The sequence below is a fragment of the Canis lupus genome, chromosome 11, assembly GCF_048164855.1.
Source record: "Canis lupus baileyi chromosome 11, mCanLup2.hap1, whole genome shotgun sequence".
Classification (NCBI taxonomy): Eukaryota; Metazoa; Chordata; class Mammalia; order Carnivora; family Canidae; genus Canis; species Canis lupus.
In genome coordinates, this window is record NC_132848.1 from 2,258,310 (window position 1) to 2,282,527 (window position 24,218).

At 51.8% G+C, this 24,218-nt stretch overlaps 5 protein-coding genes across 15 annotated transcripts in view; 2 read left to right on the forward strand and 3 right to left on the reverse strand.

Moving 5' to 3' along the window:
- Positions 1 to 240, reverse strand: part of SARNP (SAP domain containing ribonucleoprotein) — a 50,148-nt gene extending 49,908 nt beyond the window's left edge. The window contains exon 1 of the mRNA XM_072842750.1: positions 6 to 240. Coding sequence (XP_072698851.1) covers positions 6 to 41 — 36 coding nt within the window. The 5' untranslated portion in view covers positions 42 to 240. The remainder of the gene's footprint in view (positions 1 to 5) is intronic.
- A 73-nt stretch (positions 241 to 313) lies between these two features.
- Positions 314 to 2,810, forward strand: ORMDL2 (ORMDL sphingolipid biosynthesis regulator 2). The gene is made up of 4 exons (XM_072842751.1): positions 314 to 450; positions 1,242 to 1,416; positions 1,565 to 1,716; positions 2,310 to 2,810. Exons 2-4 carry the CDS (start codon positions 1,243 to 1,245, stop codon positions 2,443 to 2,445), a joined length of 462 nt encoding a protein of 153 aa, XP_072698852.1. The 5' UTR covers positions 314 to 450; position 1,242; the 3' UTR covers positions 2,446 to 2,810.
- A 229-nt stretch (positions 2,811 to 3,039) lies between these two features.
- Positions 3,040 to 10,108, reverse strand: DNAJC14 (DnaJ heat shock protein family (Hsp40) member C14). Of its 2 annotated transcripts, none has more exons than XM_072842732.1 (7): positions 9,903 to 10,108; positions 8,007 to 9,475; positions 5,533 to 5,639; positions 5,196 to 5,315; positions 4,438 to 4,598; positions 4,253 to 4,355; positions 3,040 to 4,013 (listed from the first exon to the last, which is right to left on the reverse strand). In XM_072842732.1, the coding sequence occupies exons 2-7, from the start codon at positions 9,417 to 9,419 to the stop codon at positions 3,803 to 3,805; spliced, it is 2,115 nt and encodes a 704-aa protein (XP_072698833.1). In that variant the 5' UTR covers positions 9,420 to 9,475; positions 9,903 to 10,108; the 3' UTR covers positions 3,040 to 3,802. The 2 variants fall into 2 exon arrangements, with proteins under 2 accessions (XP_072698833.1, XP_072698834.1); XM_072842733.1 differs by lacking the exon at positions 9,903 to 10,108 and adding an exon at positions 9,712 to 9,890.
- A 632-nt stretch (positions 10,109 to 10,740) lies between these two features.
- Positions 10,741 to 15,620, forward strand: LOC140642357 (transmembrane protein 198-like). 8 transcript variants are annotated; one of them, XR_012038822.1, is made up of 6 exons: positions 10,745 to 11,364; positions 12,365 to 12,624; positions 13,219 to 13,800; positions 14,234 to 14,394; positions 14,510 to 14,797; positions 15,499 to 15,620. XR_012038822.1 is itself a non-coding variant. In XM_072842742.1 (5 exons), exons 2-5 carry the CDS (start codon positions 12,450 to 12,452, stop codon positions 14,645 to 14,647), a joined length of 1,056 nt encoding a protein of 351 aa, XP_072698843.1. In that variant the 5' UTR covers positions 10,745 to 11,364; positions 12,365 to 12,449; the 3' UTR covers positions 14,648 to 15,620. The 8 variants fall into 8 exon arrangements, 7 of the variants coding, with proteins under 7 accessions (XP_072698847.1, XP_072698843.1, XP_072698849.1 ...); XM_072842742.1 differs by having other exon boundaries at positions 14,510 to 15,620; XM_072842748.1 differs by having other exon boundaries at positions 10,748 to 11,364; positions 12,365 to 12,578; positions 14,237 to 14,394; positions 14,510 to 15,620.
- A 1-nt stretch (position 15,621) lies between these two features.
- On the reverse strand, positions 15,622 to 21,454 carry MMP19 (matrix metallopeptidase 19). Of its 3 annotated transcripts, XM_072842734.1 has the most exons (9): positions 21,208 to 21,453; positions 20,811 to 20,896; positions 19,775 to 19,905; positions 19,324 to 19,539; positions 18,601 to 18,846; positions 18,013 to 18,138; positions 17,249 to 17,413; positions 16,959 to 17,086; positions 15,622 to 16,782 (listed from the first exon to the last, which is right to left on the reverse strand). In XM_072842734.1, the coding sequence occupies exons 1-9, from the start codon at positions 21,295 to 21,297 to the stop codon at positions 16,327 to 16,329; spliced, it is 1,644 nt and encodes a 547-aa protein (XP_072698835.1). In that variant the 5' UTR covers positions 21,298 to 21,453; the 3' UTR covers positions 15,622 to 16,326. The 3 variants fall into 3 exon arrangements, with proteins under 3 accessions (XP_072698835.1, XP_072698838.1, XP_072698836.1); XM_072842737.1 differs by lacking the exon at positions 18,601 to 18,846 and having other exon boundaries at positions 21,208 to 21,454; XM_072842735.1 differs by lacking the exon at positions 20,811 to 20,896 and having other exon boundaries at positions 21,208 to 21,411.
- Between the last annotated feature and the right edge of the window lie 2,764 nt (positions 21,455 to 24,218).

The window sequence follows — 24,218 nt, forward strand, 5'->3', positions numbered from 1 at the left end:
GGTACCTTCAGCTTATGGAGCTCCACCGTCTCCGCCGCCATCTTGCCGCCCCTCCAGGCCGCCACCCCCGCCCGCGGCCTCCGCTTCCCGGAGCTCCCGCCTGGCCGCCGCGAGCCACGCGAACCAATCGCGGTGGCTCTTACTCCCGCCTCACACTACCAACCCCTCCCATTAGTCCAGAGCGGACGTCGCGCTCGCCGGGCCGGCGGCTTCCCCCGGCTCTCTCCGAAGGCGGGGCGGGGGAGGGGCGGGCCCTGCGCGGTCCGAACGGCGGAAACGGCGGCCAATCGCGCGGCCCCGTCGCAAACTGCCAGCCAATGGGTGGCGGCAGCGCTGACCGCGTTCCACCAATAGGGGGAGGGCGGCTGGGCGGGGGCGGTGGCTTCCTGGAGACCGCAGGTGTGGGAGCGGACGCCGCGCCTCGAGTGGGACCCGCTGGGGAAGCCGCAGGTAGGGGCCCCCAAGACCTGGAAGGGGGCTGAGGAGAAACGCGGGGAGGCGAGAAGCGGGGGCGGGAAAGCCTGGAGCGTCGGCTAAGAACCTGGAGAGGAGCTCCTGAGGGAGCCCCGAGGCCGACCGACGGACGACGCCCGAGAGGGAAGCCGGGAGGCGCGCGGGGCGGGCTCAACACCAGGGTTTGGGGAGTTTTAAGGAAAGCCGGGCTGGCCAGATCGGCTTCACAACTCGGCGTCGACAAGCACGATTTTAAAGGGCCAAGTTCAGATGATCAGGGCCGCCCCTGGAATCGGGGACAGGGCTCCATCTCTCGAGATGCTGCACGCAGGTCCCTTCCTAGCTCCGTCGAAAAGCCAGGAGGGGAAATACTGGGCAGCGCCCCGCTCTTGAGAAAGGGATTGGGACGCGGCCTGCTTACAGGCCACGGGGATGAGAGAAACGACGGCAAGCCCCCGAGGAAGGTGCGGACTAAAGGAGTCTTGTCTGCTCACCCCGCGTTCCTGGTTTCCCCTGCTGCCAGGACTCCCTGCCCCAAGCCTAGGCTCACCCCTTCAGGTTACGGTTGAACTTTAAGGATCACAGTGAGTAAGAGTAAAGAGGGCCTGTCTCGCCTTTTAAATTTTCTTCCCCAAGTTTTCAGTTTTTCCTTCGTGCACAGTGGGGAAGCTCTTCCCAGTGGAGTTCAGGGGATTTGGACTACTCAGGAGACAATTTGTGGGAACAAACTCAAAGAGAGGTTGACAGGAAATTGAGTTGGACTCCTGCCTGATCCCCCATTGTGGTAGGATGAATGTGGGGGTGGCACACAGCGAAGTAAACCCCAACACTCGCGTGATGAATAGCCGGGGCATCTGGCTGGCCTACATCATCTTGGTAGGACTGCTGCATGTGGTTCTACTCAGCATCCCCTTCTTCAGCATACCTGTTGTCTGGACCCTGACCAACGTCATCCATAACTTGGTGAGCACTAAACCACACCCTTATACCCAACCCAGGCCTTTCCCAATCAAAAACAAAATCATTTGTCTTCCTTTTGGGATCTCCGCATAATTCCTGGGCTGAAGGACTATTTTCTGCCTCCTCACACTGCCCCCTTCCCTCCTCCTAGGCTATGTATGTCTTCTTACATACAGTGAAAGGGACACCCTTTGAGACCCCTGACCAAGGGAAGGCTCGGCTACTGACACACTGGGAACAGATGGACTACGGGCTCCAATTTACCTCCTCCCGCAAATTCCTCAGCATCTCTCCTATTGTACTGTGAGTCCAGGGGGAGATAATGGGAAATGCTCCAAGTGTCGGGTGCAGACACCCCCCACCCCCACCCCGGAAAGCTTTAAAAGAGCAGACTATTCTCTTAGACCCTTTGAAGATATTATGGTATGGTCTAAATCTAGGGAGAGCAGTAAAAAGTAGGAAATAGTAGTCAAGCATTCCTTGCTGCCTCTTTGGTGGTATGGGAATGCAGAAAGGACTGAAAAAACATCCAAGTAAAACCAAATGGTTTTACACTTCCAAAGGAAGTGAATAAAGAAAGCCAGACTGATATAGATCTGTGAAAACTGTGGGGAATGGAAGCAAAGGAACTCTCATATAGGCATACAGTCATATGGGCTTCAGTTGTCATTTGCCATGTCGTTAACAATTCAAAAACACTAACTTCTAAATCTCCGGTTAAAGGTGCTGATTTTCTCCCCAACCCCAAAGTAAATACTGTTAATTTAGCTGGAATACTTTCAGATATTCTAGGACTACACGCAGTAAAACTGGTCATTTAAAATAGAAGTCACTGGAAGATCATAAATATGAATAGGGAAAGCCAACTTCACTCAACGCATTTCTTCTCTCCCCAGCTACCTCCTGGCCAGCTTCTACACCAAGTATGATGCTGCTCACTTCATCATCAACACAGCCTCATTGCTTAGCGTACTGCTGCCTAAGTTACCCCAATTCCATGGGGTTCGTCTCTTTGGCATCAACAAATACTGAGGGATAGGGCTGGGGATAACACTGGACCAAAGGGCTAGAACATCCTTTCCTTCTCCGTATTGTCTTCTGTATCTTGAAAGCCTGAGAACTATATAACCTTTCCCCAACTCCAGGAAGAGAACAGATTGGAAAATGGGGCTCCCGGGGCCCAGCCCTAAGAGCAAATTTTTTTGAATCAGGAAAGGTGGGAAAGATAAGGGCTCAATCACTCTCCTTCACAGCAGGAAGCCATGTTTAAACAGCTCGTTTGGTAACTGAGCAGCTTGTTTTGTGATTTTTTCTAGATCTTCTACCCACACCACTTTCCAGCTCTGTTTTGCTGTGTATTTTCCTTATAATAAAGATACTTTTTTTTTTTCTTTCCAGATATGGCTACAGTTTGGTCAGCAGGAAGGGTAGGGAAATGTCCTTATAAGGCTAGGGAAGAAACAAGGAATAGCAACTTACTGTATAAAACTTCTCTAAGGTATTTTTTATCCCCTCTCCCTTGGTCCTGTAGGAGGTGCCCTTCATTCTCAGCTAACACTTAGTAGGAAAAGGATGCTCAAGTGAGAAAAAGGGCTCCAACTATATGGGCAAAGAAGAGAGGGAAGATACAGGTTGCCAGTTATATATTTATAGAAAGATAATCCCCTGGCTTTAAATAGATATATACATACAAATATGAACAAACTTAAAAAAATACAAACCCTTGGATCATAAGGGGGCTTCTGGGAGCCCCTTTATCCTTCCCCCTCACCCAAGGGCAGAGGGCATGAGTCTGCTTTTTAAAAATTATTAGTTTTGGCCATCCCTGCAGCAACAAGCATGAAGTTGGGTGATTACCCACAAGGTGAATGTCAGAGGAAAAATTCAGAGTTCCCACTCTGAACTCTGTATAATCTCCTATAATTAGGGCTACATGCTTCTTGTTCTGTCTTTTAACTAGTATGTTGGCATAAAGGAGGGGGCTCCCTCCTGAAATGGGTCAAAAAATAAGATAGACTTGTAGTTTAAAAAGGGGGGGAAAGTGTCACCTGCTCTAGAAGCAAAAGACAAAGGCATACAGACCCCAGGGAAATACCCAGTTCCCACACAACCATGGAAGATACTGTCCAGCCCAGGTCCAGGCTCTAAGTTCTTTGCTCTAGCCACCCCCTATTTCTTTGGTATTGTCAGAAGACAAGATTCAGTTCCTAGGTGCTGGTGGAAGAGGGAAAGTGGTTCCGGGGCTTCCTACAAGTACTGAGTGAACAATTTGAGCTTAAAATTTTCCCTTTTTTAAATATTTAAAAATAAACAATCAAAACTCCATCCTGTGCTATACACAGCCCTTTTGACTCCCTGACATTGATCTGAGGAAAGAAGAGAAGGGGTGTCAACGTTGGAAGGGCCTCCTCACTTTCTTCCGCCGCTTCGGTTTGGCTTCTCCCTTGGGTACTGTGCTGTTGGGCTTAGAGGCTGCAGTGGGCCCAGGGCCAGGCTGAGGAGCTGCAAAGAAATTCCCATTGGGCATCTGGCCTGGGGGTACTTGAAAGATCCGGCTCAAGAAATCCTGAAGGTCAGCAGGAGGGGCATCTGGGGTTGCTCTGAGAGTAAAACAGAAGACATTATGAGGCAAGAGATATTAAGAGTTACATGGTTACCTGTGTTACCTGCTTATTATACCTAAGTTAATGATATACTGGGGAAAAAAAAACAAAGATATACTGAGTCAGCTGCCAAACTTCTTAAGGGTAAAACATCTAGCTGTCCTAAGCAGCATGTCATCTAAAATCATATTCAAAACTAAAATAGTAGGTAGGTTATTGAAAGAAGTAACACATACCTCTGCCGCCCACTAGTGCCTGGAATCCGAGAACCAAATGAGATGTGATAGGGGACTCTGTGGGTATCTGGGGAGATTCCCACACGCTGGCATCCAGCCCATTCTACAAATAAGAGAAACGATTAGCCAAAACATCACAGTTTTGAGCATCCATGAACCCATATGTCTAGAGAACAGAAGTATACCTGTGATATCATACACCTTTCCATCCATCAGTGCAAAATAGGTGATCTTGAGGCCCAACATGCTTGACTCTGCCCAAAAGTCTCCTTCCTCAGCAGGATGCAGTTTATTACACTCAGCACAGTATCTGGCACTCTTAGGTTCCCGGTCCATTTCAAACCTCCTACAACCCAACAAAAGGACAATTTCTTTTAATTTGTCAAGGCTACAATATTCTAGTATCATCATTATAATCACTTCTCAGCTTTTTGGCTAAGATCAAGTGTATAATATTTTATTGACAAATATGGCTGAGACATCTAAAAGTATCTCTATTCAGTTGTTATATATGTCTACAAACATTCATACCCAGGGATCCCTAGGTGGCTCAGGAGTTTAGGGCCTGCCTTCGGCCCAGGGCGTAATCCTGGAGTCCCAGGATTGAGTCCCATATCAGGCTCCCTGCATCGAGCCTGCATCGAGTCTGCTTCTCCCTCTGCCTGGGTCTCTGCCTCTCTCTCTGTGTCTCTCATGAATAAATAAATAAAAAATCTAAAACAAAACAAACACCGACACCCTCAACCTTCTCTCTTAAAACTAAAAATACTACCTTTTTTTCCTTACTGCTATTCCAAATCCCCTGTCTCTTGACACTAAGGCAAAAGTAGAAACCTCCGGGTCTTTTTATTCATCATCTGTATCCCCCAACTACCAGTACTACTCACAAGGAAGTCTTTGGCTACCAAAGCTTTGGCTGTCCCATTCCTACCCTATTTCGTACCTATGCTTTCCCTGGCATCGGCTGCACATCATAGTATTCATTGCTTCTTTGAGGTCATCCTGCAGCTTGGACAGAAACTCATTCACTGACCGGCTCAGCTCATTCTCTGCCATTCGTTTCCTAAGAGAAGAAAGCCTTTGTAAATCAGACAGTACTGAGCAAGGGACAAAGGAAGATGAAATCTTTTAGCTCCTTGAGGTCCCTGGCCAGCTAGAAAGATAAGCAACCCCATTTCTCTCTGCCTCAGAGAGTCTCCTCCATTCACAAGTCCAGGGACCTCTATACTTTGAAAGATTACTCATTTATCCCACCTGACAATTTCCCATTTCCAACTTACATTTCATATTCCTTCCGCCTTTCAGGGTTGCTGACAATGTCCCAAGCTGCCCGTAAAACCTTGAAGGCCTCTTCAGCCCGGGGATGATGATTTTTGTCAGGATGAACCTACCAAGGCAAAGACTTCATCACAAATCCATTCCAACCCTCTCCCCATCTTAGGTCAAAACAATCTCCTTATCAGGTGCCTGGGTGGTTCATTGGGTTAAGCATCTGACTCTTGATCTCAGCTCAGGTCTTGACCTCAGGGTTGTGAGTTCAAGCCCTGCATTGGACTACAGACCGGGCATGGAACCACTTAAAATACAAAACAACAAAAAACAGTAACAACCCTCATATCAAAGGGTTCTCTTTTCACCACCCTTTTAAAAAATCAATACAGCTTACTAACTAATTGCTCTGGCTCTGCAAACAGATATGGGATCAAGTTCTAGCTCTGTCACTACTAGCTATATGACCTAGAATATTATATCTATCATGGATTACTGTATTAAATGAGATACTTATGATGTATATAGTGCAGGATCTGGTACTAGAGTGATCCACCACCTTGGTGTGCCTGGGATTGTCACAATTTTAGTACTGAAAGTTTATGTCTCAGGAAATCCTCAATCCCAGGCAAACAGGGATGGTTGGTCACTCTACCTGGTACATGCATACTAAGCCCTCACAGTTTAACTCTATTGTCAAACGTAAAATAAGGGTTCCAAAGATACTATATCCTCAAACTCAGTTTTTCCTAAGTAGAAATTTCTCGTGTGTACTTCCTACAGTATTTTGCCTTCTGTACTAGAAATGAAATAGCATTCTGTGTTCCTCATAGGCTTTTTATCCACTTTTCTCTAAGACAAATAGTATCCTCACCTCCTACAGCTTCCTGATTGTTCCCAACCTCATTTTCCAAAAGTACAGAAAAAAGCTAGTCTCCTGATACCAGGTAAACAGAATGCTGTTAAATCTATACATACCCAAGCTTACAGAAGAGCCTTTTAGTCATGGTCACTCTGGGGCCTAATAAGGGCTGTGAGAATTGCCCAAGAAAGCAAGTTGAGAATTTTTGTAAGAATGCTATTCCCCAAGAGAGGATATCTGCTAAAAACATGAAAGTGAGAAAAGCTCTACTGCCAGTAACAATCTTAGTGTAAACTATCATTCCCCACTCTTAAGAATATCCCAGTCTACCCACTTAAGGGACATGCATTTCCCACCACACTAATTTAGTCCTCTGCTAAGTTACAGGCCTGGTACCTTACTGTGTCTTGAATGGTTAATGGACACCTTGGTTACCCATTCCTCTTTGGTGTAATGTAATCGTTGAGGTAATTTACACACCATGATAATTTTATCAGTCCAGTTCCATACACTCAAATAGGCCTCTGATGGAATTTGCACACATTGCCTATATTCCTAATACAGTTTTACTAAAAGAAAAAGCAATAATATATCTAAAAACAGCAATTTAATATCTACTAATAGCAATTTGATTGCATGATTATATTAAACCACTTCCCTCAAGAATATGGTGCATTACAACTGCCACCTGTACCACCCCTCCTTATCAATAAAAGCAACTATATCTTGGGATGCCTGGCTCACTCTGTCAGTAGGGCAATGTGACTCTTGATCTTAGGATTGTGGGTTTGAGCCCCACATCAGGTGTAAATATTACTTAAAAATGAAGTCTTAGGGATGCCTGGGTGGCTCAGCGGTTGAGCATCTGCCTTTTTGGCTCAGGGCGTGATCCCAGAGTCCTGGGATCAAGTCCCACATCGGGCTCCCTGCATGGAGGCTGCATCTCCCCTTGCCTATGTCTATGCCTCTCTCTCTCTGTCTCTCATGGGTATATAAATAATCTTTAAAAAAAAAATCTTAAAAAAAAAAAGCAACCATATCTTCACATGTGGCATACAGATGTACATGCCTCCATATTGTTTATATTCCATTCTCTCTCCCTTTTCCACTGTAGATTGCTGGTCTTGAAATACTTTGTTTTCTTTCACCTGGTCCTGGAATCATCACATGCACTTCCTGAACTTTTCCACACTAAGTCCACACTTGCCTCTCTGCGAAAGATAGTTGGATTTTCTCCTGTTATTATTTTTTCTAAACCCTCATTTATTGGGAATAGAGGAATTGACAGGCTTTCTGATTAGGCCTCTTTTCCACCCTAGTCAGCAGGACTTCACCTGGATATTCCAGGGTGAGTGATCCAACATTGATAGGCCAGGTTCATTTCTTTAATTAAGAATCTCATGACAAAAAAAAAAAAAAAAAAGAATCTCATGACAAAGACCTTAAAATGAAGGGAAAATCAGACCCCTTAACAGAGGGGAAAAGCCTTTGTGTGACTGTTTCCTAAGAATTAAAGTTACTCCAGCTTCAAGCTGACTTTTTACTCTGCCTTCTCTTTATTCTACTCTCGCTAAATTTGGAATAGAAAATAAAAAACAAAAGAGGAACGGGAAGGGTACTCACCATCACTGCCAGCTGCCTATAGGCCTTCTTCAGTTCAACATCTGATGCTGTGGCTTCAACCCCCAACACATGGAAAGGGTTTAGCTCATCCTCAGGAACCCCAGCCATGGTCAAGAGTCGAGCCACTTCCTCTTCAGGCTGGCAGTAGCGACCACCAGCTACAGGTGCATTCCCCTGCCTGTTAGTCCTTGGCTTGACCCAAGGCAACTCCAGCCAACCCCACTGAAACATTTTTACCAACTGCTGCCATGGCCTGCTATCTCTTAACAGAATCAGGCAACGCTGCAAGGTGGGGAAATCCAACCAAGAAAAGAGCCAAGTAGCTTTACCCCTCCAGCCTAACCGGTCACCCAGTCCCACCAGAAACCGCCAGCCCAACTGTAGACAGCCCAAGAAGAGGGCCAGAGCCAGGAGCAGCAAAGCACCCAGTAGCCTAAGAAAACGGGTGAACAGCCCTGCTCCATAGCAACATCCTTGGCTCAGAAATTGGAACATCACCTGGGCCCAGCCCCCCAGCCGCCCTGCCCAGACTCCCAACCAGACTCGAAAAAGGTCCAGATCACTGCCTTTCAGCTGCCTGCATGCATAGATGAGATGGCCACAAGTTTCCACGTACTCTCCCACCAATACCAGCAGTTCAATCAGCCACCAGAAGCCTGCCTGTCCAAGCTGACATAGTTCCTCTGCTCCCCATAATCCGAGGCCTCTGCGCTTATCTGCCTGACTTCGTTTCCGGCCCAGCCGATGTCGGCCAGGGGACCTGGGATCTCTGCGTCCACCGTCCCGAGTATCCTCCTTGGCCAGAATGCGGTGCCGCTGTCTCCGGGGTGGAGGTTTCTTCCCACTGGGCACACGTGAAAAATCACTGGGGAACTTGAGAGGTTCCTCATCATCATATTCCTCTTCCAACTCTTCATCTTCCCCCAAAACTGGAGAGGTACAATGATGGCAAAAGTTGCTAGGAGAGCTATCTCCTCCCTCAGAGTAAGACCCTTCAGGGATTCCAGGGGTTCCCTGGCAGTTGCAAGCAGACGGAATGGAAAGAAAAGAAGGGTTCCCATCCTCCTGGTACCCAGCCTCATTCTCTCTTGAGAGTTCCTGGTCCACTCCTGACTCTTCTTCTGAAGATGCCTCACTCTGATCGGGGTCCTCTCCATCCCTAGGGGGTCCAGGACCCCTTGGGGGGCCATGGCTTGGATCCGACCAGTGGGCTGGGTTTGGGGGCTGTGTGTACTTGGGACTAGAGTGCTCTGTGAGGCAGCGGGTACCATTGGGAGCAGGCCCCGCTGAGTCCCTGAGTCCTGAGAATGAAAGTATTTCAGGGTCCACAGAGGATCCTAAAGTCCTGAAGGAGGCACCACCACTGTGGTGGGCTCCACACAACCCTCTTTCTCCGGGGTGCTTCTGGGCCATGACCCCGGGGCTTCCTGAGGATTTTAGGTCACAGCCATCATGATAAGTTCTGATGCCTGTAACAAAGGTATCAAGGTGGAGACGATCAAGGATAGAACTGAGAGCGGTTAAATGACCTTAAATTCGCGATATATTTAATGCACCCGCCTCCCGTTTTCCCAAATTCTTCTGGGGCGTTCTTCTCCCTAGCAATAGGCCACAACCGTGCTCCCTCCCCCTCTCCAAATCCCCTTAGTTTTTCTTCTCCCCCACCCCCAAGCTATAATCCAGAGTCAGGGGAAGAGGGAGGTACCGCCAAGGGTGTGGTCCTGGGGTCACTCGGGTAGAAGAGGAAAGACGATCGCAAAGGGGGGCCGCAGGCTGCCAGGAAAGGGTGGGGGCCGAGCGGCGCTTAAAGAAAACCTGGGGGGCGGAGCTTAGGGTTGCCCCTGAGGTAGACCTGCAGGGAAGCCGTGGCCGGGTGGAGGGGCGACGGTAACGTACCCGAAGAGCGGCGGTAACTCCTCCCCCTCGAGCAGCTGGGCCCCGGGCCAGGGGGAGCTACGAGAGCAGCTCCCCCGGCTCCGCCTCCCGCTCACGCTCCGCTTCCGCCTTCCGTCCCCGCCGTGGCCGCCGACCTACGCCTACTTCTACTTCCGGGGTCACCAGGGAAGCGACGGGAAGGAAATGAGAGAGCGGTTGGCGGAGGCGCGAGCGGGCCGGCCCGCGCGGAGTCCGAGCGGCGGAGGCGGGCCCGCGGCAGGGCTGGCCCCGCCCCTTAAAGGGCCCTCGGCCGCCGCCCTCCGCGGGCGGGAGCGCGGTCTCCGCGGGCTGGGCCGCCGGGGGGCGCTGGCGCAGCCGAGACCGGGGGGCAGAGGACGGCCGCCGAGCCGAGCCCGCTTCCCTGGCGGACAAAACCGGGGAGCGTGGAGGAGCCACCGCCCCGACCCTTTCCCTGCGGCCTGTGGCGAAGACAGAGACCCTCCCGCGCCACGCGGGGCTGGAGCGGAGGGGAGGATGCCCGGGCCCGCCCACCCCGGCCTCCCGGCCCCGCGCCGGCCTTCCCGGCAGTCGTGGCCTCCCCAGCGCCTGGCCCGGCTGGCGAGCTGCCCGCCGCCACTGCGGCTCCCACGGCCCGATCCCGCCCTGGACGCAGCCCCGAGGCCCCGTCGCGGAGCGGCCCCGAGGGGCTCGGGACCAGCCGGCCGAGAAACCCCGCTCTCAGCCGCGGGCCGCTTCGCGTCTCATTTGCATACCGAGCTGCCCTCGGTCGACGTCGACGCTCGCCCCCGCCCCCGCGCAGACCCGGGGGTCCCCTCCCTGGCGGCGCCCCGTGTGCGCGCGGTCCCCCTTGGTCCCCCTTCCAGACCCCGTCTCGCTCCGCGAGCTTTTCCGCCCCTGAGCCCCTGGCCGGCGCCCCCCGTCCTGCGAAAGCCCCTTCCCCGCGTCCCGGATCTCGACCACCGGGCTCTGTCGAAGACAATACTCCAATTCTCTGGGAAGTGGAAGAAACCAAGCCGGGGCTAGGGGGGCGCTGGGACCCCAGTTGGGGCTTTGAGACCTCCTAGTTGTCGAGCTACCACCTAAGTATTCAGAGACCTTTCCCCAGACTTCTTGCGGCGTCCCCAGGACCCTTCACGCTACGGTTGCGGAGACTCTGGTCCCAGCCTGGAGCGGTGGGCAAACTGGGTCCCCCCCACACGCATAGGGAAAAGAGTTGGAGGGGCCCGCCCCGTGATGTCACCCCACACACACCCTGTCCCCTTCCTCCTCCCCCCAGGCTCATTGCATTTAGCTCACGGGGCTTGGGCTACGACTTGCAAAGTTTAGGGGGCAACGAACAGAGTGACCCTGGGGGTGCCCACGCCCGACAGCCGCCCCGACGCCCAGGACCTGCGGGCAAGGATGCAGCCGGGGGGTTAGGGAAGCACTTCTGCCCCTTCCTCTCCTGAGCCCTGGCAGGGTGGTGAGTAGTTAACACTCCTTCCCCAATCTGCCCTTGTTTAGGGTCCCTGGACTTCCCAGCGGATTGAAAAGAGGAGCCCCAGGGATTCCCCACGCCAACCCTCAGCCGGTTAGGACTCTGACGTCCAAAAGGCGACAGATGAAAGTGCCCGCATCCATCCTACCCCACTCCCATAGTGCCCCCAACACCAGCTCCTCCTTGGTGTTCTCCTTTCAGGAGCTGAATTCAAATTCCACTGGCAGCCCTGACGCCCCTGGGAAAGGGAGGGGTAGGGAAAGACCCACCGGTGTCCTGAGGGGAGGAGCAAGAGGGTTCCAGGATGGGAGAGGTCTGTGGGCAAGGTGCCTGCTCACTCCAAGAGGGACCATGGGAATTGGACTGGGGCTCGATGCCCCTTCCCCCAACAGCTCCATCTGCACATGAAGCTGAGGCTTCCGAACCTTGACAAAGTGTGGGACCGTCTCTACTAGATGCCTTGTCCCAGACTCTTCTGGTGTTTCTTCCCCACCCCCCCTTCCTTCCCTGGGGTTGGAGCAGCTGTCCAGAGACCCCACCATGACTCATTCTCTCCTCTTTCTCCTCCTCCCTTCCTCATTTAACCCCACCTTTCCCAGTCCAGTGAGGTAGTGTTGAGTCCCAGCCGCAGATGAGGCAAGCTTTCTTTTTAGCCAGAACAAACTGCTGGGCCTTGCGCGCCCAGTCCCATCAGTGCCCCTGGGCCCCTCCTTCCATCGACCCCAACTCCCACCCCCTGAAAAGCTAGGGAACACATAATATCTCATAACCTTATAAGATTTTAGTTTAAGCTTTACTCAGTGTCCTTGGTTCAGAGGGACATAAAGAGACAGCTGGTTCCCCTTGACCCAATCCTGTAGATTTTTTCAGTTACCCCAGCAAGCCCATGCTCTCTCCTGAAATTGGCCTTTCTTCTTGAAAAATAGAGGTACGGAATCCTCAAGATTCATGGGCACCTGAGTTCCTGCCCCCTACCCCCTTGCAGGTTTCCCAACCCCCTCAAGATATTCATGGATGGATGAGAGGAGCTGACACTGACCTTCCCCTCTGTGATCACCTTTTCTTCCGCCATGGAGGAAGCCTTGTTGCCCCTGGCCATGACCTCTGACCCCAGGCCCTTTAATCAACAACTCCCAGAGCCTCCAGACCCAAGATGTGTCTTGGAACCCCAGGACAATCCTGAACTGGCACCCGCCCTGGTGTGTGCTCTTTGCTGCTGCTTTGGAATCATCTACTGCTGCTTCGGTGAGGGCAGGGCCAGGATTCTGGGGGGCAGCTGCCCAAGACTGTCACCCTCCAGGATGATGCCAACTTTCTCCTTTGCTCCTGGGCCACCTCTACTCCTCTGTCAGGGGATGCCTACCTTCAGTATGGGCCATGCTGCTCTTGCCAGCTCTTCTTGTCCTCCCCCCATCCATACCCTCGAGCTTCGATCCCTGGCAATTATCACTTGCCTCTCCCTCCCCTCCTACTTCAAAACTCCATTCCCACGTTATCCTCCACGTTTAAGGCTTCTTTAACCCTTCACCAATAACCTGAATCAGCCCGTGCTGATTTCTTCCCATCTACCATCCCTGGAAGTACTAAACCTTCTTTCCATATCTCCTCCTCCCCACAACATATCCATTGTATCTCCTGATTTTTCCTCCCAACCCCTCACAGTTTTTGAAAGGTCCCTGCCTTCCCCAAGATGATCCCTTTCTGCCCCTTGCCTTGAGGTCCCTGTGTCGCTGTGCCTGTCTTCCGCTCCTCTGGCTAGCCACTCCCTTCTAATTCATCAGAGCTGGCTCTGTAGATGTCCCCTTTTGGTCTCTCAGTGCCTCCTGCCTCCCTTCCCAGGCTACCGCTGCTTCAAGGCAGTAATGTTTCTCTCGGGCCTGCTGTCAGGAGCTCTGGTGATCTTCCTGCTGTGCCACAAGGAGCGAGTGCTAGAGACACAGCTGAGCCTGGAGGTGAGCGCGGGCATTGCGCTGGGCATCGGACTCCTCTGTGGCCTGGTCACCATGTTGGTGCGCAGCGTTGGGCTCTTCCTGACTGGTCTCCTGCTAGGCCTAACCCTGGGTGCCGGGGCCCTGCTGGGCACAGAGCCCATCTACCAACCACCTTCAGCCTGGGTGCCGGCTGGGGGGCTGGTGGGGCTGGCACTGCTGGGAGCCCTGCTCACACTTCGGTGGCCACGTCCATTCACAGTTTTGGGCACAGCCCTGCTGGGTGCTGCGGTGCTGGTGGCCTGTGCTGACTACTTCCTAGAGGGGCTGGCACTGGGCAGTCGGCTGGGCCAACGCTTGCAGGCACTTCCAGCCTTGCCTCCTCTCTGCTGGTATAGCTGGGTCTTGCTGGGCACCTGGCCAGCCCTGGGGGCCCTGGGGGCCCTGGCCCAGTGGAAGCTCATGGATGAGGAACATGGAGGCCACGCCAATGGTGAGTTAGTGCCGTGGTACAGAAGCAGCCAACCTGTGCCTTCTCATGTCCCCAGTTCCCAAACTTGGCAGGGGAAAGGGGGGAAATACACTTAAGGGTGGAGGTGTCTAAGGTAAACGGGGCAGGGCAGTGAAAGAAAGTTAGAGTTGGAGGAGCCGACGGGAGGGGGGAAAGAATGAGAAAAATTATCAGAGGGAGCAGGGAGGAGTTAGTTACTGGGGGCTGTAATGGAAGGAAAGGAAGGTCTCAGGGGAGTCCGGAGGAAAGTGTAGGAGGAGACCAAAGACTAGTTTCTTTTAGAATAACCAGGGGGAAGATGAGATTTGAGACAGAACAGGGAGATCAAATGGGTTTCTCGGGGGGGGGGGGGCACTTGGGGGTGGGATTCGGGGTCTAAAGAGGCCTCCCTGAGTCTGCATTGCCCCCTCCCAAGCAGTGGTCTTGAGCCACCAGCGGAGGCATCTTCAGCTCCTTCGGATCCGTCAGCAAGAGGCCAAGTGGCACCGGACGCCCTCCGGGGTGGGGCTCTGTGAAGGCGGCTACCGGCCCCGGCTCCCCCTCAACACCCGGAGCCCTGCTGATAGTCTGGCTCCCGTGAGTGCGGGAGGGGCACCTGGGGACGGGGCAGAGGGCACATGGGGTGGTCAGGGTAGGAGGGGGCTCCGACCCAGGCCCTATCTTCTGTCCTCTCTGCCCTGTGCCTCTCCAGAGTTATCTCCAGAGCCTTCGAGAGCGCCAACTGGGACCGGGCACCCAGGCCACAGCCCCCCACACCGTGCTGGACCTAGATTCTGACTGTGCTTCCACTGTACCCCTCACCACACCTTCTGGTTCCACCCAGACCTGAGCCTAAACCTCCAGCGATGCCTCCACCCCAAGCAAGGGCCTTGGAACACCAAGTGTGCAGGACCTGAGCCCGCAGGACCCGCATACAAACTTCGCCACCTCTCTCACTGGGGATAGAATCTTTACTCCAACCCAGACCAGCCCCGTAAGGGTGTGTTTCAGGGATGGAAAAAGGGGGCTTTTGTGGGGAGGGGAGGGGAGAGGAATGGAAGGATGAATACCTACCTCTGTCCAAGAATAGAGGTGCCCTGGCCCCTAAAGTAATTGACTTCCTCATTCCCTCCAAACCAAGGAGGGTCCTTACCCCAAAAGCCTTTTATATACTTGCCTCGTGTGCCTCACAATGGTAAAATAAGGGGTTTGTTTCGTTGTTGTAGGACCTACAGAAAATCAAGAAGCTCCCTAAAGCACTCGATAGCTTTTTGATGGGGCGAAGGGCACAGAGGAGCTCTAAGATCACCTAATCCCTAGGCCTCTCATTAGGGGGTAGTTGATTCCTGGTTCGCCTTTCCTCTTGGGTCCCATAGGTTCGAATCCCCTTCTACCTCAGTCGGGAGTACTGTCCTCCATGGTGCTTCCCTTCCTCTCCTTAATGTGGGGAAGACCATGGGGCAATGCATGGCGCAGGACCTGCCTCCCCCAAAAGCAGTCTACTTGCTCCACGGAGAGAGAACTGGGTCCACGTGCCAGAGTCTTGCCCTTTGGCCCAGAGTAGCCTGGTCTTCATGGCTGTATGGGAGACAAGTGCCTTCTCTGCTTCTTGTTGTAGGTGATGCTAATCTCCTTAACCAAACCTTTGTCCCAGCCGCTAATCTGTTCTAACTCTCCCTCCTCTGATTCTCCTGCTCAAAGTCTGTTCCCTGGGACCCCAGACAGCATGAAGGAAGATGTATTCTTCCCCCTGGGCAACAAAGCTATGACGCGAGGGAGGAAGAACATGGAAGCATGTGAATAAAATAGCATTGAACACAGAACCAGGGATTCCAGCCTCTGCTGTTGCTCTTGAAACACCTTGCACCTTGAAACAATTAGCCAGACTGACAAGTCCTCTGGTCCCCTAAAGATCTGATAAGGCCCCCCCTTATCAGACTGGACTACTGTACACAGCGACACAAACACACAGCCAGAGGAAGAGCTGTTCAGTCCTCTCTAATGAACATGGAGCTAGCCTTTGTTAAGCACAAATGTGCCAGACATTGTGCCCTGCACTTCACAAATAGTATTTCATTTAATGCAAAAACCCTACAGGATTGGTATTAACCTTATTTAGCAGAATCGAAGGCTCAATGAACTTGCCCAAAGTCATAAGCAAGTAAATGTGATTCTTAATAGGTTCCAAAGCCCTTGCTCATTTTACTGGCCATGCTGTTTTTTGCACTTTATCTAGGAAGGACAAGACCCAAGCATTTAGCTTCCCAGCTGTTGCCCACCTGTCAGCCAAGGGCCTGAGTGATGCCTGCCTTCCCCCAGTCTTCCAGACAGTAAATAACACAGTTGGAGGTGCTATCTAGGATGGAGAGGAAATGTGGGGAGCTGACCCAGAGTTAGGGAGTCCCTGCCCAGGACAGAAAGAGCACAGAGAAGGGGTGGCTAGTGCTGGGACATTTAGAGGCCTGAGGTCTATGGCTCACACCCCTGCTGCAGCCCTGCAGCCTAGTGAGCCGACATTTGATTCACATCTTAGGCCTCTGGGAGGGTGACAGTACCAGGGAATGAAAGGGTAGGGGAGGCCGTGGCTGAGGGGGTAATGTCCAAGATTGGGTCTCCAGGTGAGGGGTCATTGTTCAACGTGGTATCTATGGCTGAGGAAGTGGTATTCAGGGTTGTTCCTATGGCAGAGGGGTCAGTGCCTGTGGCTGAAGGACGGATATCTCCACCTGATGGAGGAGGGTCTGAGGTCTGGGGATGACAGTGCATCCAGTTGGGGGCGGTGTCTCTGGGATAGCCTTTCTCTACTCGGAGCTGCCGGTTGAGGCGCCAGTACTGTTTATCCTTGAAGAAGTAGACACGGCCATCCCGCCAACTCACAGCAGCTGAGGGCTGGTCTGGCACTCCCGTAAACAACCTTTTGATTGGTTTAGGGTAGTGGCTGAAGTCCGTTCGGGCCAGCTCGTCCCACTGCCAGTACCCGGATCCCTAGGAGTTGGGTGGGAAGGGAGAAGAGGATAAGGAGAGAGCTTAAGGATCCCCAGAAGTCTACTCCCAGTCCACTCCAGCTGCAAACCATCTCCCTTGGAGAGCAAGTCGGCTTCCCCTTCCCTGTGTGAGGTAGCCCACCCCTCCTAAGAAGGGATTTGCTTTAAACTGTATACCTTAAAGAGGAACACCTTTTGGTTGAAAGGCCAATAGAGAGCTGCGTCCAGGTTGGGCTCTATCCTATTCAGCTTCTTGGGGAAGCCGGGAGACCTCTTGAAATTAATATAGCGCCACACCTTGTCTCCTGAGAGCAGGTAAGGAAAGGACACGTTATCTCCGTCTTCAGGTGACAGCTTTTGGGTCTCCCATTCAACCCTTCCAGAAACTTCTCATCTCTTCCTCCCTTTCATGGCTTCTTTAATGGTAGGCCTTCTTCAGGGAACACACCGTAAACCAGTCCCTTTACCCTTAAAGAAGTGAATCCATTGTGTTCGAGGAGAGTAGACAGCAGCATCTAGGTTTCCTGGGAGCCCCTCCCAAAGGGCCGACACCTGGAACAAGGGCCCCAGCCCTGAATCTGTCACCGTCCACACGTAATTCCCCTTGAAGGCATAAGTCTTCCCGCGGGGCCCTGAAAGCAAAAGTATGTGAACAATTCAAAAAGACATGGGTCGAATAAAGACTTTAGGGCACCTCAGGCAGGCTGATCATTTGCCCTCCTCCCACAGGCTGAGTCCTCAAAACTTCATTCAACTTTAATTTAAAGAGAGGACCTAGGTAGAGAAGAAAGACCCCGTGTTCAGCCTCTTTGCTATTCAGAGCATTTCAGCTCCCATTCACGCAATAAAATAAAAGCCCTGCTCCCCTTTGGGGACCCCACCTCCCATTCTGAGTAGCTTCCACGTTGTCCTTCCCTGCAGGTATATAATACCCTCTCTAATAGACATTACAGTAAATATGGTTTTCTTCATCTTGCTATATTACCAGATATGGTTTAGTGGCCCCTATCAGGAGGCACTGAGGTAAATGCCAGCCTAACCCAACTTTAATCTGGCTCTGAGGCCTCCCTCCCATGCCAGATGCCTTCTTCCATGGCCACTAACCCCTGCCTGGCATCTAACCTCTGTTACTCATGCTGAGGTCCCACATCATTCCCATTTGTCCAGGTCCCAAAGTCAGCAGGCTGCTGCCACTGCCTGCCTATAGCCCGGGGTGTGGGGGGGTGCTCACCCAGCATTATGGCATCCAGTTCACCACTGCAGGGGTCTGGCATGGGGCCAGGTTCTGTGGGCATATGTGGTATAGCGGGGAGCTCCATCTCTTCTTCCTCCTCCTCTGTCTCTGGGCTCTTCTTGCCTGCAACGTAACATAATGCGACTCAGGGAGAGAACTCATAGCACCTGGGCTCCCCACTCATCTCTAAGTTCGGCTCAGAGGCCCTATAGAAAGGGGAAGAGCAAATCCTAGAAAGTTTCTCTTGGTGAGAGGCAAGATCATACTGATATCAACAGGAGACACCTTTTAGTGTTGAGAAGGACCAGAAAGGGGAAAGTTTGCTGGAATATTCATCCTTCATCCCCAAGAATGGGTAAGAGGGGAGAGAGGCCTGAAAGGAAGACCAGACATGGAAGTGTCAGAAAAAAAACTCCTGAAAATAAAGTAGCCTGAATAACTGGGTAGGAGGAAGAGAAAAAAGCTAAGTCATTTCCTACCATGGAGGCTAGACCTGTCTCTTCAAACTTGAAGAGATGCTGGTCACACTGACCCTCATGATCACTAGGGCTCGTGACTAACCATAACTTGAGGGAAAAGACTGACCATAGAGAGCCTGAATCCCTGCCACATCATCCGGGTGCAGCTTGAAGTGGGGCCGGTAGCCAGCATACACAGGGGCCATGAGGGCCTGGGTGTATCGAGAGTGCCCAAGCCCCAGGGCATGGCCCAGTTCATGGGCTGCAATGATGCGCAGGTTCACCCCCCGGTAAGTCCTCTCAGTCCAGAGCTCATCTTCATCAAAGTGCACACTGCCCAGCTCTGGGATGTCAGCATGGGCCAGGACCCTCCCTGGACAAAGACAAAGGTGGACAGGAAGGAGGTCAGAGTCTCTTAGGCTAGAGCATCCTTTGCTTGTTATTACCCCAATTTCTCCATTCCCTGAAATTTCCGTCTATAGTCAGTCTCTCGGGTGCCTCTCTTGTTCTTTTCAGCTCCCCTTGTCATCACCCAGTTCTCTCTGGATTGCTCATCCCTCTGTCTCTGTATTCCCAACCACTCTCTTCTCTCTGGCCCAGTCCCCTCTGAGGTGTGTCTTGAGCAGGGGAACTTAAACCAAGGACTAAAGCATAAGCATCAAAGGGGAGGCTTGATAAGACCCCAGGGAGGTGAACAGCTGCTCTCCAAGAGAATGTTAGAAGGTAGTTAGTGTGAGGTGCAGTTGAGCATTGGGGGAAGCCTGAACATTAGGGTTCCAGAGTCACTGGCTCAAGGGGACCAAGACAATCTCAGAGGTCTATGAGGTGGGAGCTGAGAGCTGGTGCCTACCAGGTCCATCAAAGGAATTGGAGCAGTAGGGGCTCTGGCGGCCATGGAAGGAGAGGCGGATGTCAGCCCAGCCAGCCTGCACTTCCCTGAAGGTCAGGGGGGCCGCACTGCTCCAGTACTGGAAGGCTTGAAGCAGGGCTGCCCGGGCTGTGTCGGGTGGGAGGGTGGAAGGCAGGTTGAAGATGCGGAAAGTCAGGTGCTTCTTTCTCCAGCGGCCTGGTTATCGGACCAGAAAATAGATTAGAAACAGAGATCCTCTGCCAAACCCAGAGAGTTCCCCTGAGTCTAGGCATTGGTTCAGTAAAGCTATGTCTCTGGGCAGGTGATGATCAGCTAATCACCAGGTGATCATCCACGCAACACTGACCTGGGCCTGGCTGTCCCAATGTCACCCATACTCCAGAGCCATGCCACTCCCACTTTCCCTCCCTTTTCTAGTCTCAGTCCTCACCCAGCAGGAGGTATTTAAGGGTCTTCTGGTTGAAGGGATCCTCCAGGCCACAACGGGGCTGCCTCATGCGGGCCCTTGTGGCATCATCCAGCTGACCTGAGACTGGCAGCTCAGATGCTTCTTGAAAAGTTCTGAAAAGAGGGAGAGGGATGGACCCAGTAGGACAAAGGAATCTGGAATGACTGAAAATGGGATAGCTCTTTGGCCCCCTTCTGCCCACAGTGGTAGCTGAGAATGGCACAGAATCTCTGAAGCTGATGGGGTCACTCCAGTATCCAGTCTTCATAATTAGGACTTTCTCCTCTGTTTTGCAGAAATAGCGATACTCCGGCTTCACCTCCCCATCTTCAGTCTCTTATTTGTGCAAGGTTGCCCTCAGGTGTAGCCCTCTTCTCTACTGCAATTTCTAACCTTGTCCTGCTCTAGTGAAGTATCCTGCCCCTTGCTCTGGGACTCTCTAATCCCACCTAAGGGCCTGTCCTCCCTCTGCATTCTCCTCCTGCTAGACCCCCCTCCCAGCCCAGCTTGCTCAGGGGCAGTTTCATCCCTCAGGCACCATAGGCACTGTAGCCTTTCAAGGGATGGTGAACATATCTGAGAGCAGAAAGAAAAATTATCCATTAGATCCAAAATAGGAAAAGAAAACTTCAAAATATAAATAAATATGGAATCAAATGTCTACAAAAAGCAACATCATGCCAACAACTCAACCCCAACTCAATTCAACCTATAATTTTACATGTTAAGTTATAGTTCATGTGGGATGTTGCTAATAGTCTACTGGATACCCGTGGAATGGAGCCTCCAGAGGACCTAGGAAGCCCTACTCAGGGCCTAGGAAAATCCAATGGCTGGTCCTCATGTTTGAATTCCCATTTTACCCCATGCCCCACCACCTGAACAGTGATAGCAACCCATTTCCTAGATCCCTAGATTGGGGTCAGGCAAAAGTGGGCTTGGGGAGAGAAGACATGAAAAGAAGGAAAGATGACCTTGCAGCCTTAACCCTTAGGGCATGTGCCTTATAAACTCTCACCTCAGAGCCTCCATAATATCTTCTGGCCTGAAGTTATCAGGTCCTTCTAGAGGCTTCTGTAGGTACCCATATTGCAACAGATAATCCTATGATGGGAGTCAGGGTAAGCAGAATAAAAAAGGGAGTTAGTTGGCCTCAGGGTAAAGCTTCTCAATAACCTAACAGACCCATAGGGATAGGAGGGGACAGACTTTGAAGGACCAAAGGAGAGGCATCTTAGAGAAGGAGCTCAGGTGGAACAAAGGCAGGGAGTGGGAGATGGGCAGGAGTAGATCATGGAGCTTAGGAAGGAAAGGAAAGGCAGACTGAAGGTCAGGAGGGAAGCTTGGATGGGACTATGGCGCAGTACCCCAATCCCTTCATGGGTCTGGGTCCCTCCTTCCCCGAGGGGACTCACCACTGCTGTCTCTTTTCGGGCAGTCCCCAGGGCCCGACCTGAGACTGTCGCAGGGAGTAGGAAGCCCAGGCACAGCCACTGCCAGTTCATGGTCCAACCAGGCAGGAACTCCACAGGTCGGCTAACCCTCTGCCCTGAGACTTCTGGGAGCCTGGGGAAGCAGGGTTAAGGGGGGGCTCCTGCCTCCAGTTCTTTCCACTCTCCAGTCTCTGGACCTCTTTATAAAACTTCAGAGGAGGAGAATTGGGGGGAGTGGCAGTGGGAGGTGACTCAGCCCAGAGATATGTTGCAATTCACCATTAACCCCTGCCCCGCCACAGAGCTTCTGTCAAGAAGAGCCCCTAACCCATTCCCAGAGTCCTCCCTACAGATGAGGAGACCATTCATACTGTCCTGGGTGGGGGGCAGCCTGGCGGGAAGAGAAGCAGAATCTCGGTAGAGACTGGGATAGGGACCATGGCTATCCCCTGGAGATATTCCTGTGCCCCAGGAACCCTGGGCCAGCAAACCCCTTATCTTCAACTCTCATGGGTCCCTATCTGCTCTAGGATAGGAAAAAAATAAAAGTTAAGAGGTAGGAAGCAGCGTAGGTGCTCCGGTTTCAGGTGAAGAAATCAGAGACGAGGTCTCAGTTTCTTTGTACTTGTGTGTGCTTTAATAAAAAGTCTTTATTTGGGGCGGCCCCGGGTGGCTCAGCGGTTTAGCGCCTCCTTCGGCCCAGGGCGTGATCCTGGAGACCCGGGATCCAGTCCACGTCGGGCTCCCTGCAGGGAGCCTGCTTCTCCCTCTGCCTGTCTCTCTCTCTCTCTCTCTCTCTCAATCTCTGTGTCTGTCTCTCATAAATAAATAAATAAAATCTTTTTTAAAAAGTCATTATTATTTCAAGTATCTAGTGAGCTACTTCATTCCCCCCTGAGCCCTAGCACCTACCTCAGGCCAGCTCAGTACTTCAGGTGGTGCTTAATGAATCTTCATCAAACAACTAAGTGGGGTGGGAGAGTGCATGGGAACCAGAGTTTGGAGAGGGTCTTGAGTGCTATTTGGGGAAGAGATGAAAAACTTCCATTTTAAAACATTTACTTTGTCTTAGGTGATTTACAAATGATCTCACAACCCTCCTAGAACAGAGGCATTATTCTAGTCTCTTCTTCTTCTTCTTTTTTTTTTTTTTTTTGCCCTTTTTTTATAAGAGGAAATGGGGACCCAGAGAGAGAACTATTTTTTTTAAAGATTTTATTTATTTATTCATGAGAGAGAGAGAGAGAAGCAGAGACACAGGCAGAGGGAGAAGCAGGCGCCCTGAAGGAAGCCCAATGTGGGACTCCATCCCAGGACCCCACCCCCACCCCCTTCTCCCCACCTCCTCACCCCCCAGGATCTGCAAGGCAGATGCTCAACCACTGAAGCCACCCAGGTGCCCCCCAGAGAGAGAACTTGATAAGTACATGAAGCTCCCAATTGATCTGGACTATATTCAAATAAATCCCTCTGCTGACTCCAGAACCCGTTATAACCCGTGCTCTTTCCATGCACCACATGGATGACTCTCAGAGTTCTATTCTTTAAATGTTTAGGAGCTGCCAAAGGTTCCAGTCTCATTGATGCATCCATAATGTTTGCATATCCTTCCATGCACAGGGAAGAACTGGGAGAAAGGGTTACTGAACTGATGTTCTCAGTAGGACCTTCCCCCCCCTGCAAGGCTGGCTGTAAGGCTGGCAGGCCACAGGGGAACCCTTCACACTCTAGGGTCGAGATGGGGGATATTCCTTTTTTTTTTTTTTTAAAGTTTATTTATTTATTCATGAGAGACACACAGACAGAGAGGCAGAGACACAGGCAGAGGGAGAAGCAGGCTCCATGCAGGGAACCCGATGTGGGACTCGATCCCGGGACTCCAGGATTAACGCCCTGAGCTGAAGGCAGATGCTTAACCACTGAGCCACCCAGGCGTCCCAGTGGGGGATATTCCTGACTCATGTTGTTGCCCTTGGTAATGCTGACCCCTTTGACCCACCCAGCTCTCAACTGGGTAACAATCAGGTGACTAAGTCCCAAATGGCCAGTGACAGGCAAGGAAGGACAGAGAACTTCTGACGGATAAGTGACAAAGGCCATGACTGAGGCCATTGCCCAGGCTGATGTCCTCAGGAAATGATGGAGTTTAGGAACCAGCTCTCAGCCCCCTGCAGAGTTCTTTCTCCACTTTCCCCTTCTTCTCCTCCATCCTGACTCCCACTTTGAGAACAGGGCTTGGTCCAACTGAAAATTATAATTTTTTCTGATTAAAGTTTTCTCTTTTTTTCTGAATAAAAGTTATCCCTTGCTCGTTGTAGCAAATTTGGAAAATACGAAAATAAACCAGGAAGAAAATGAAAACCACCAGTAAATGCTTCCCAGAAGAGAACCACTAGTAACATTCTGACACATTTTCACTTGAAACTGTGTTTCTGAGTTCAGCTCCAGCTCTGCCTGCAGAGACTCAGCCCCTGGAGACTCCGGTGGGGATGAAGAGAAAGTGAGAAGAGGTAGTAAAAAAAATGCGGAGGAGGGACAGGAGCTGAGGGTGGTGGGGAGAGAGGAGGATACAGGGGAGGATATGAGAGAAACAAGTAGGATGAGTGGGAGAGTTGATTACTCCCTTCCCTTAGGCACCTCACAGGAGGGGGAAAGGAGCAGGACAGACGGACAGACAGACAGACGTGTGGCAGTGTGTTGGTGAGAGAGGACTGTGAAAGGTGGGCACTGGCTCTGGCCTGCCTGGAAGGCCCTGGCCATGGGGGCGGGGCGCGGGACATGGAACCACATTGTAGATACTAAGGAGCCAGGAGAGAAGAGAGTAAAACAGGGAAAGCTGCCAAATAGTTTACCTCATTTAGCTGTCAGCAACCGAGCTGGGGGCATCACCATGTTACGAAAAAGGAAACTGCGCCTCTAGAAGGTTGCTTCAGGCCACGCAGCTGGAGCAGTAGAGCCCTGGGCCCGAGCCTCGATGATCTTCGCGGCCCCCC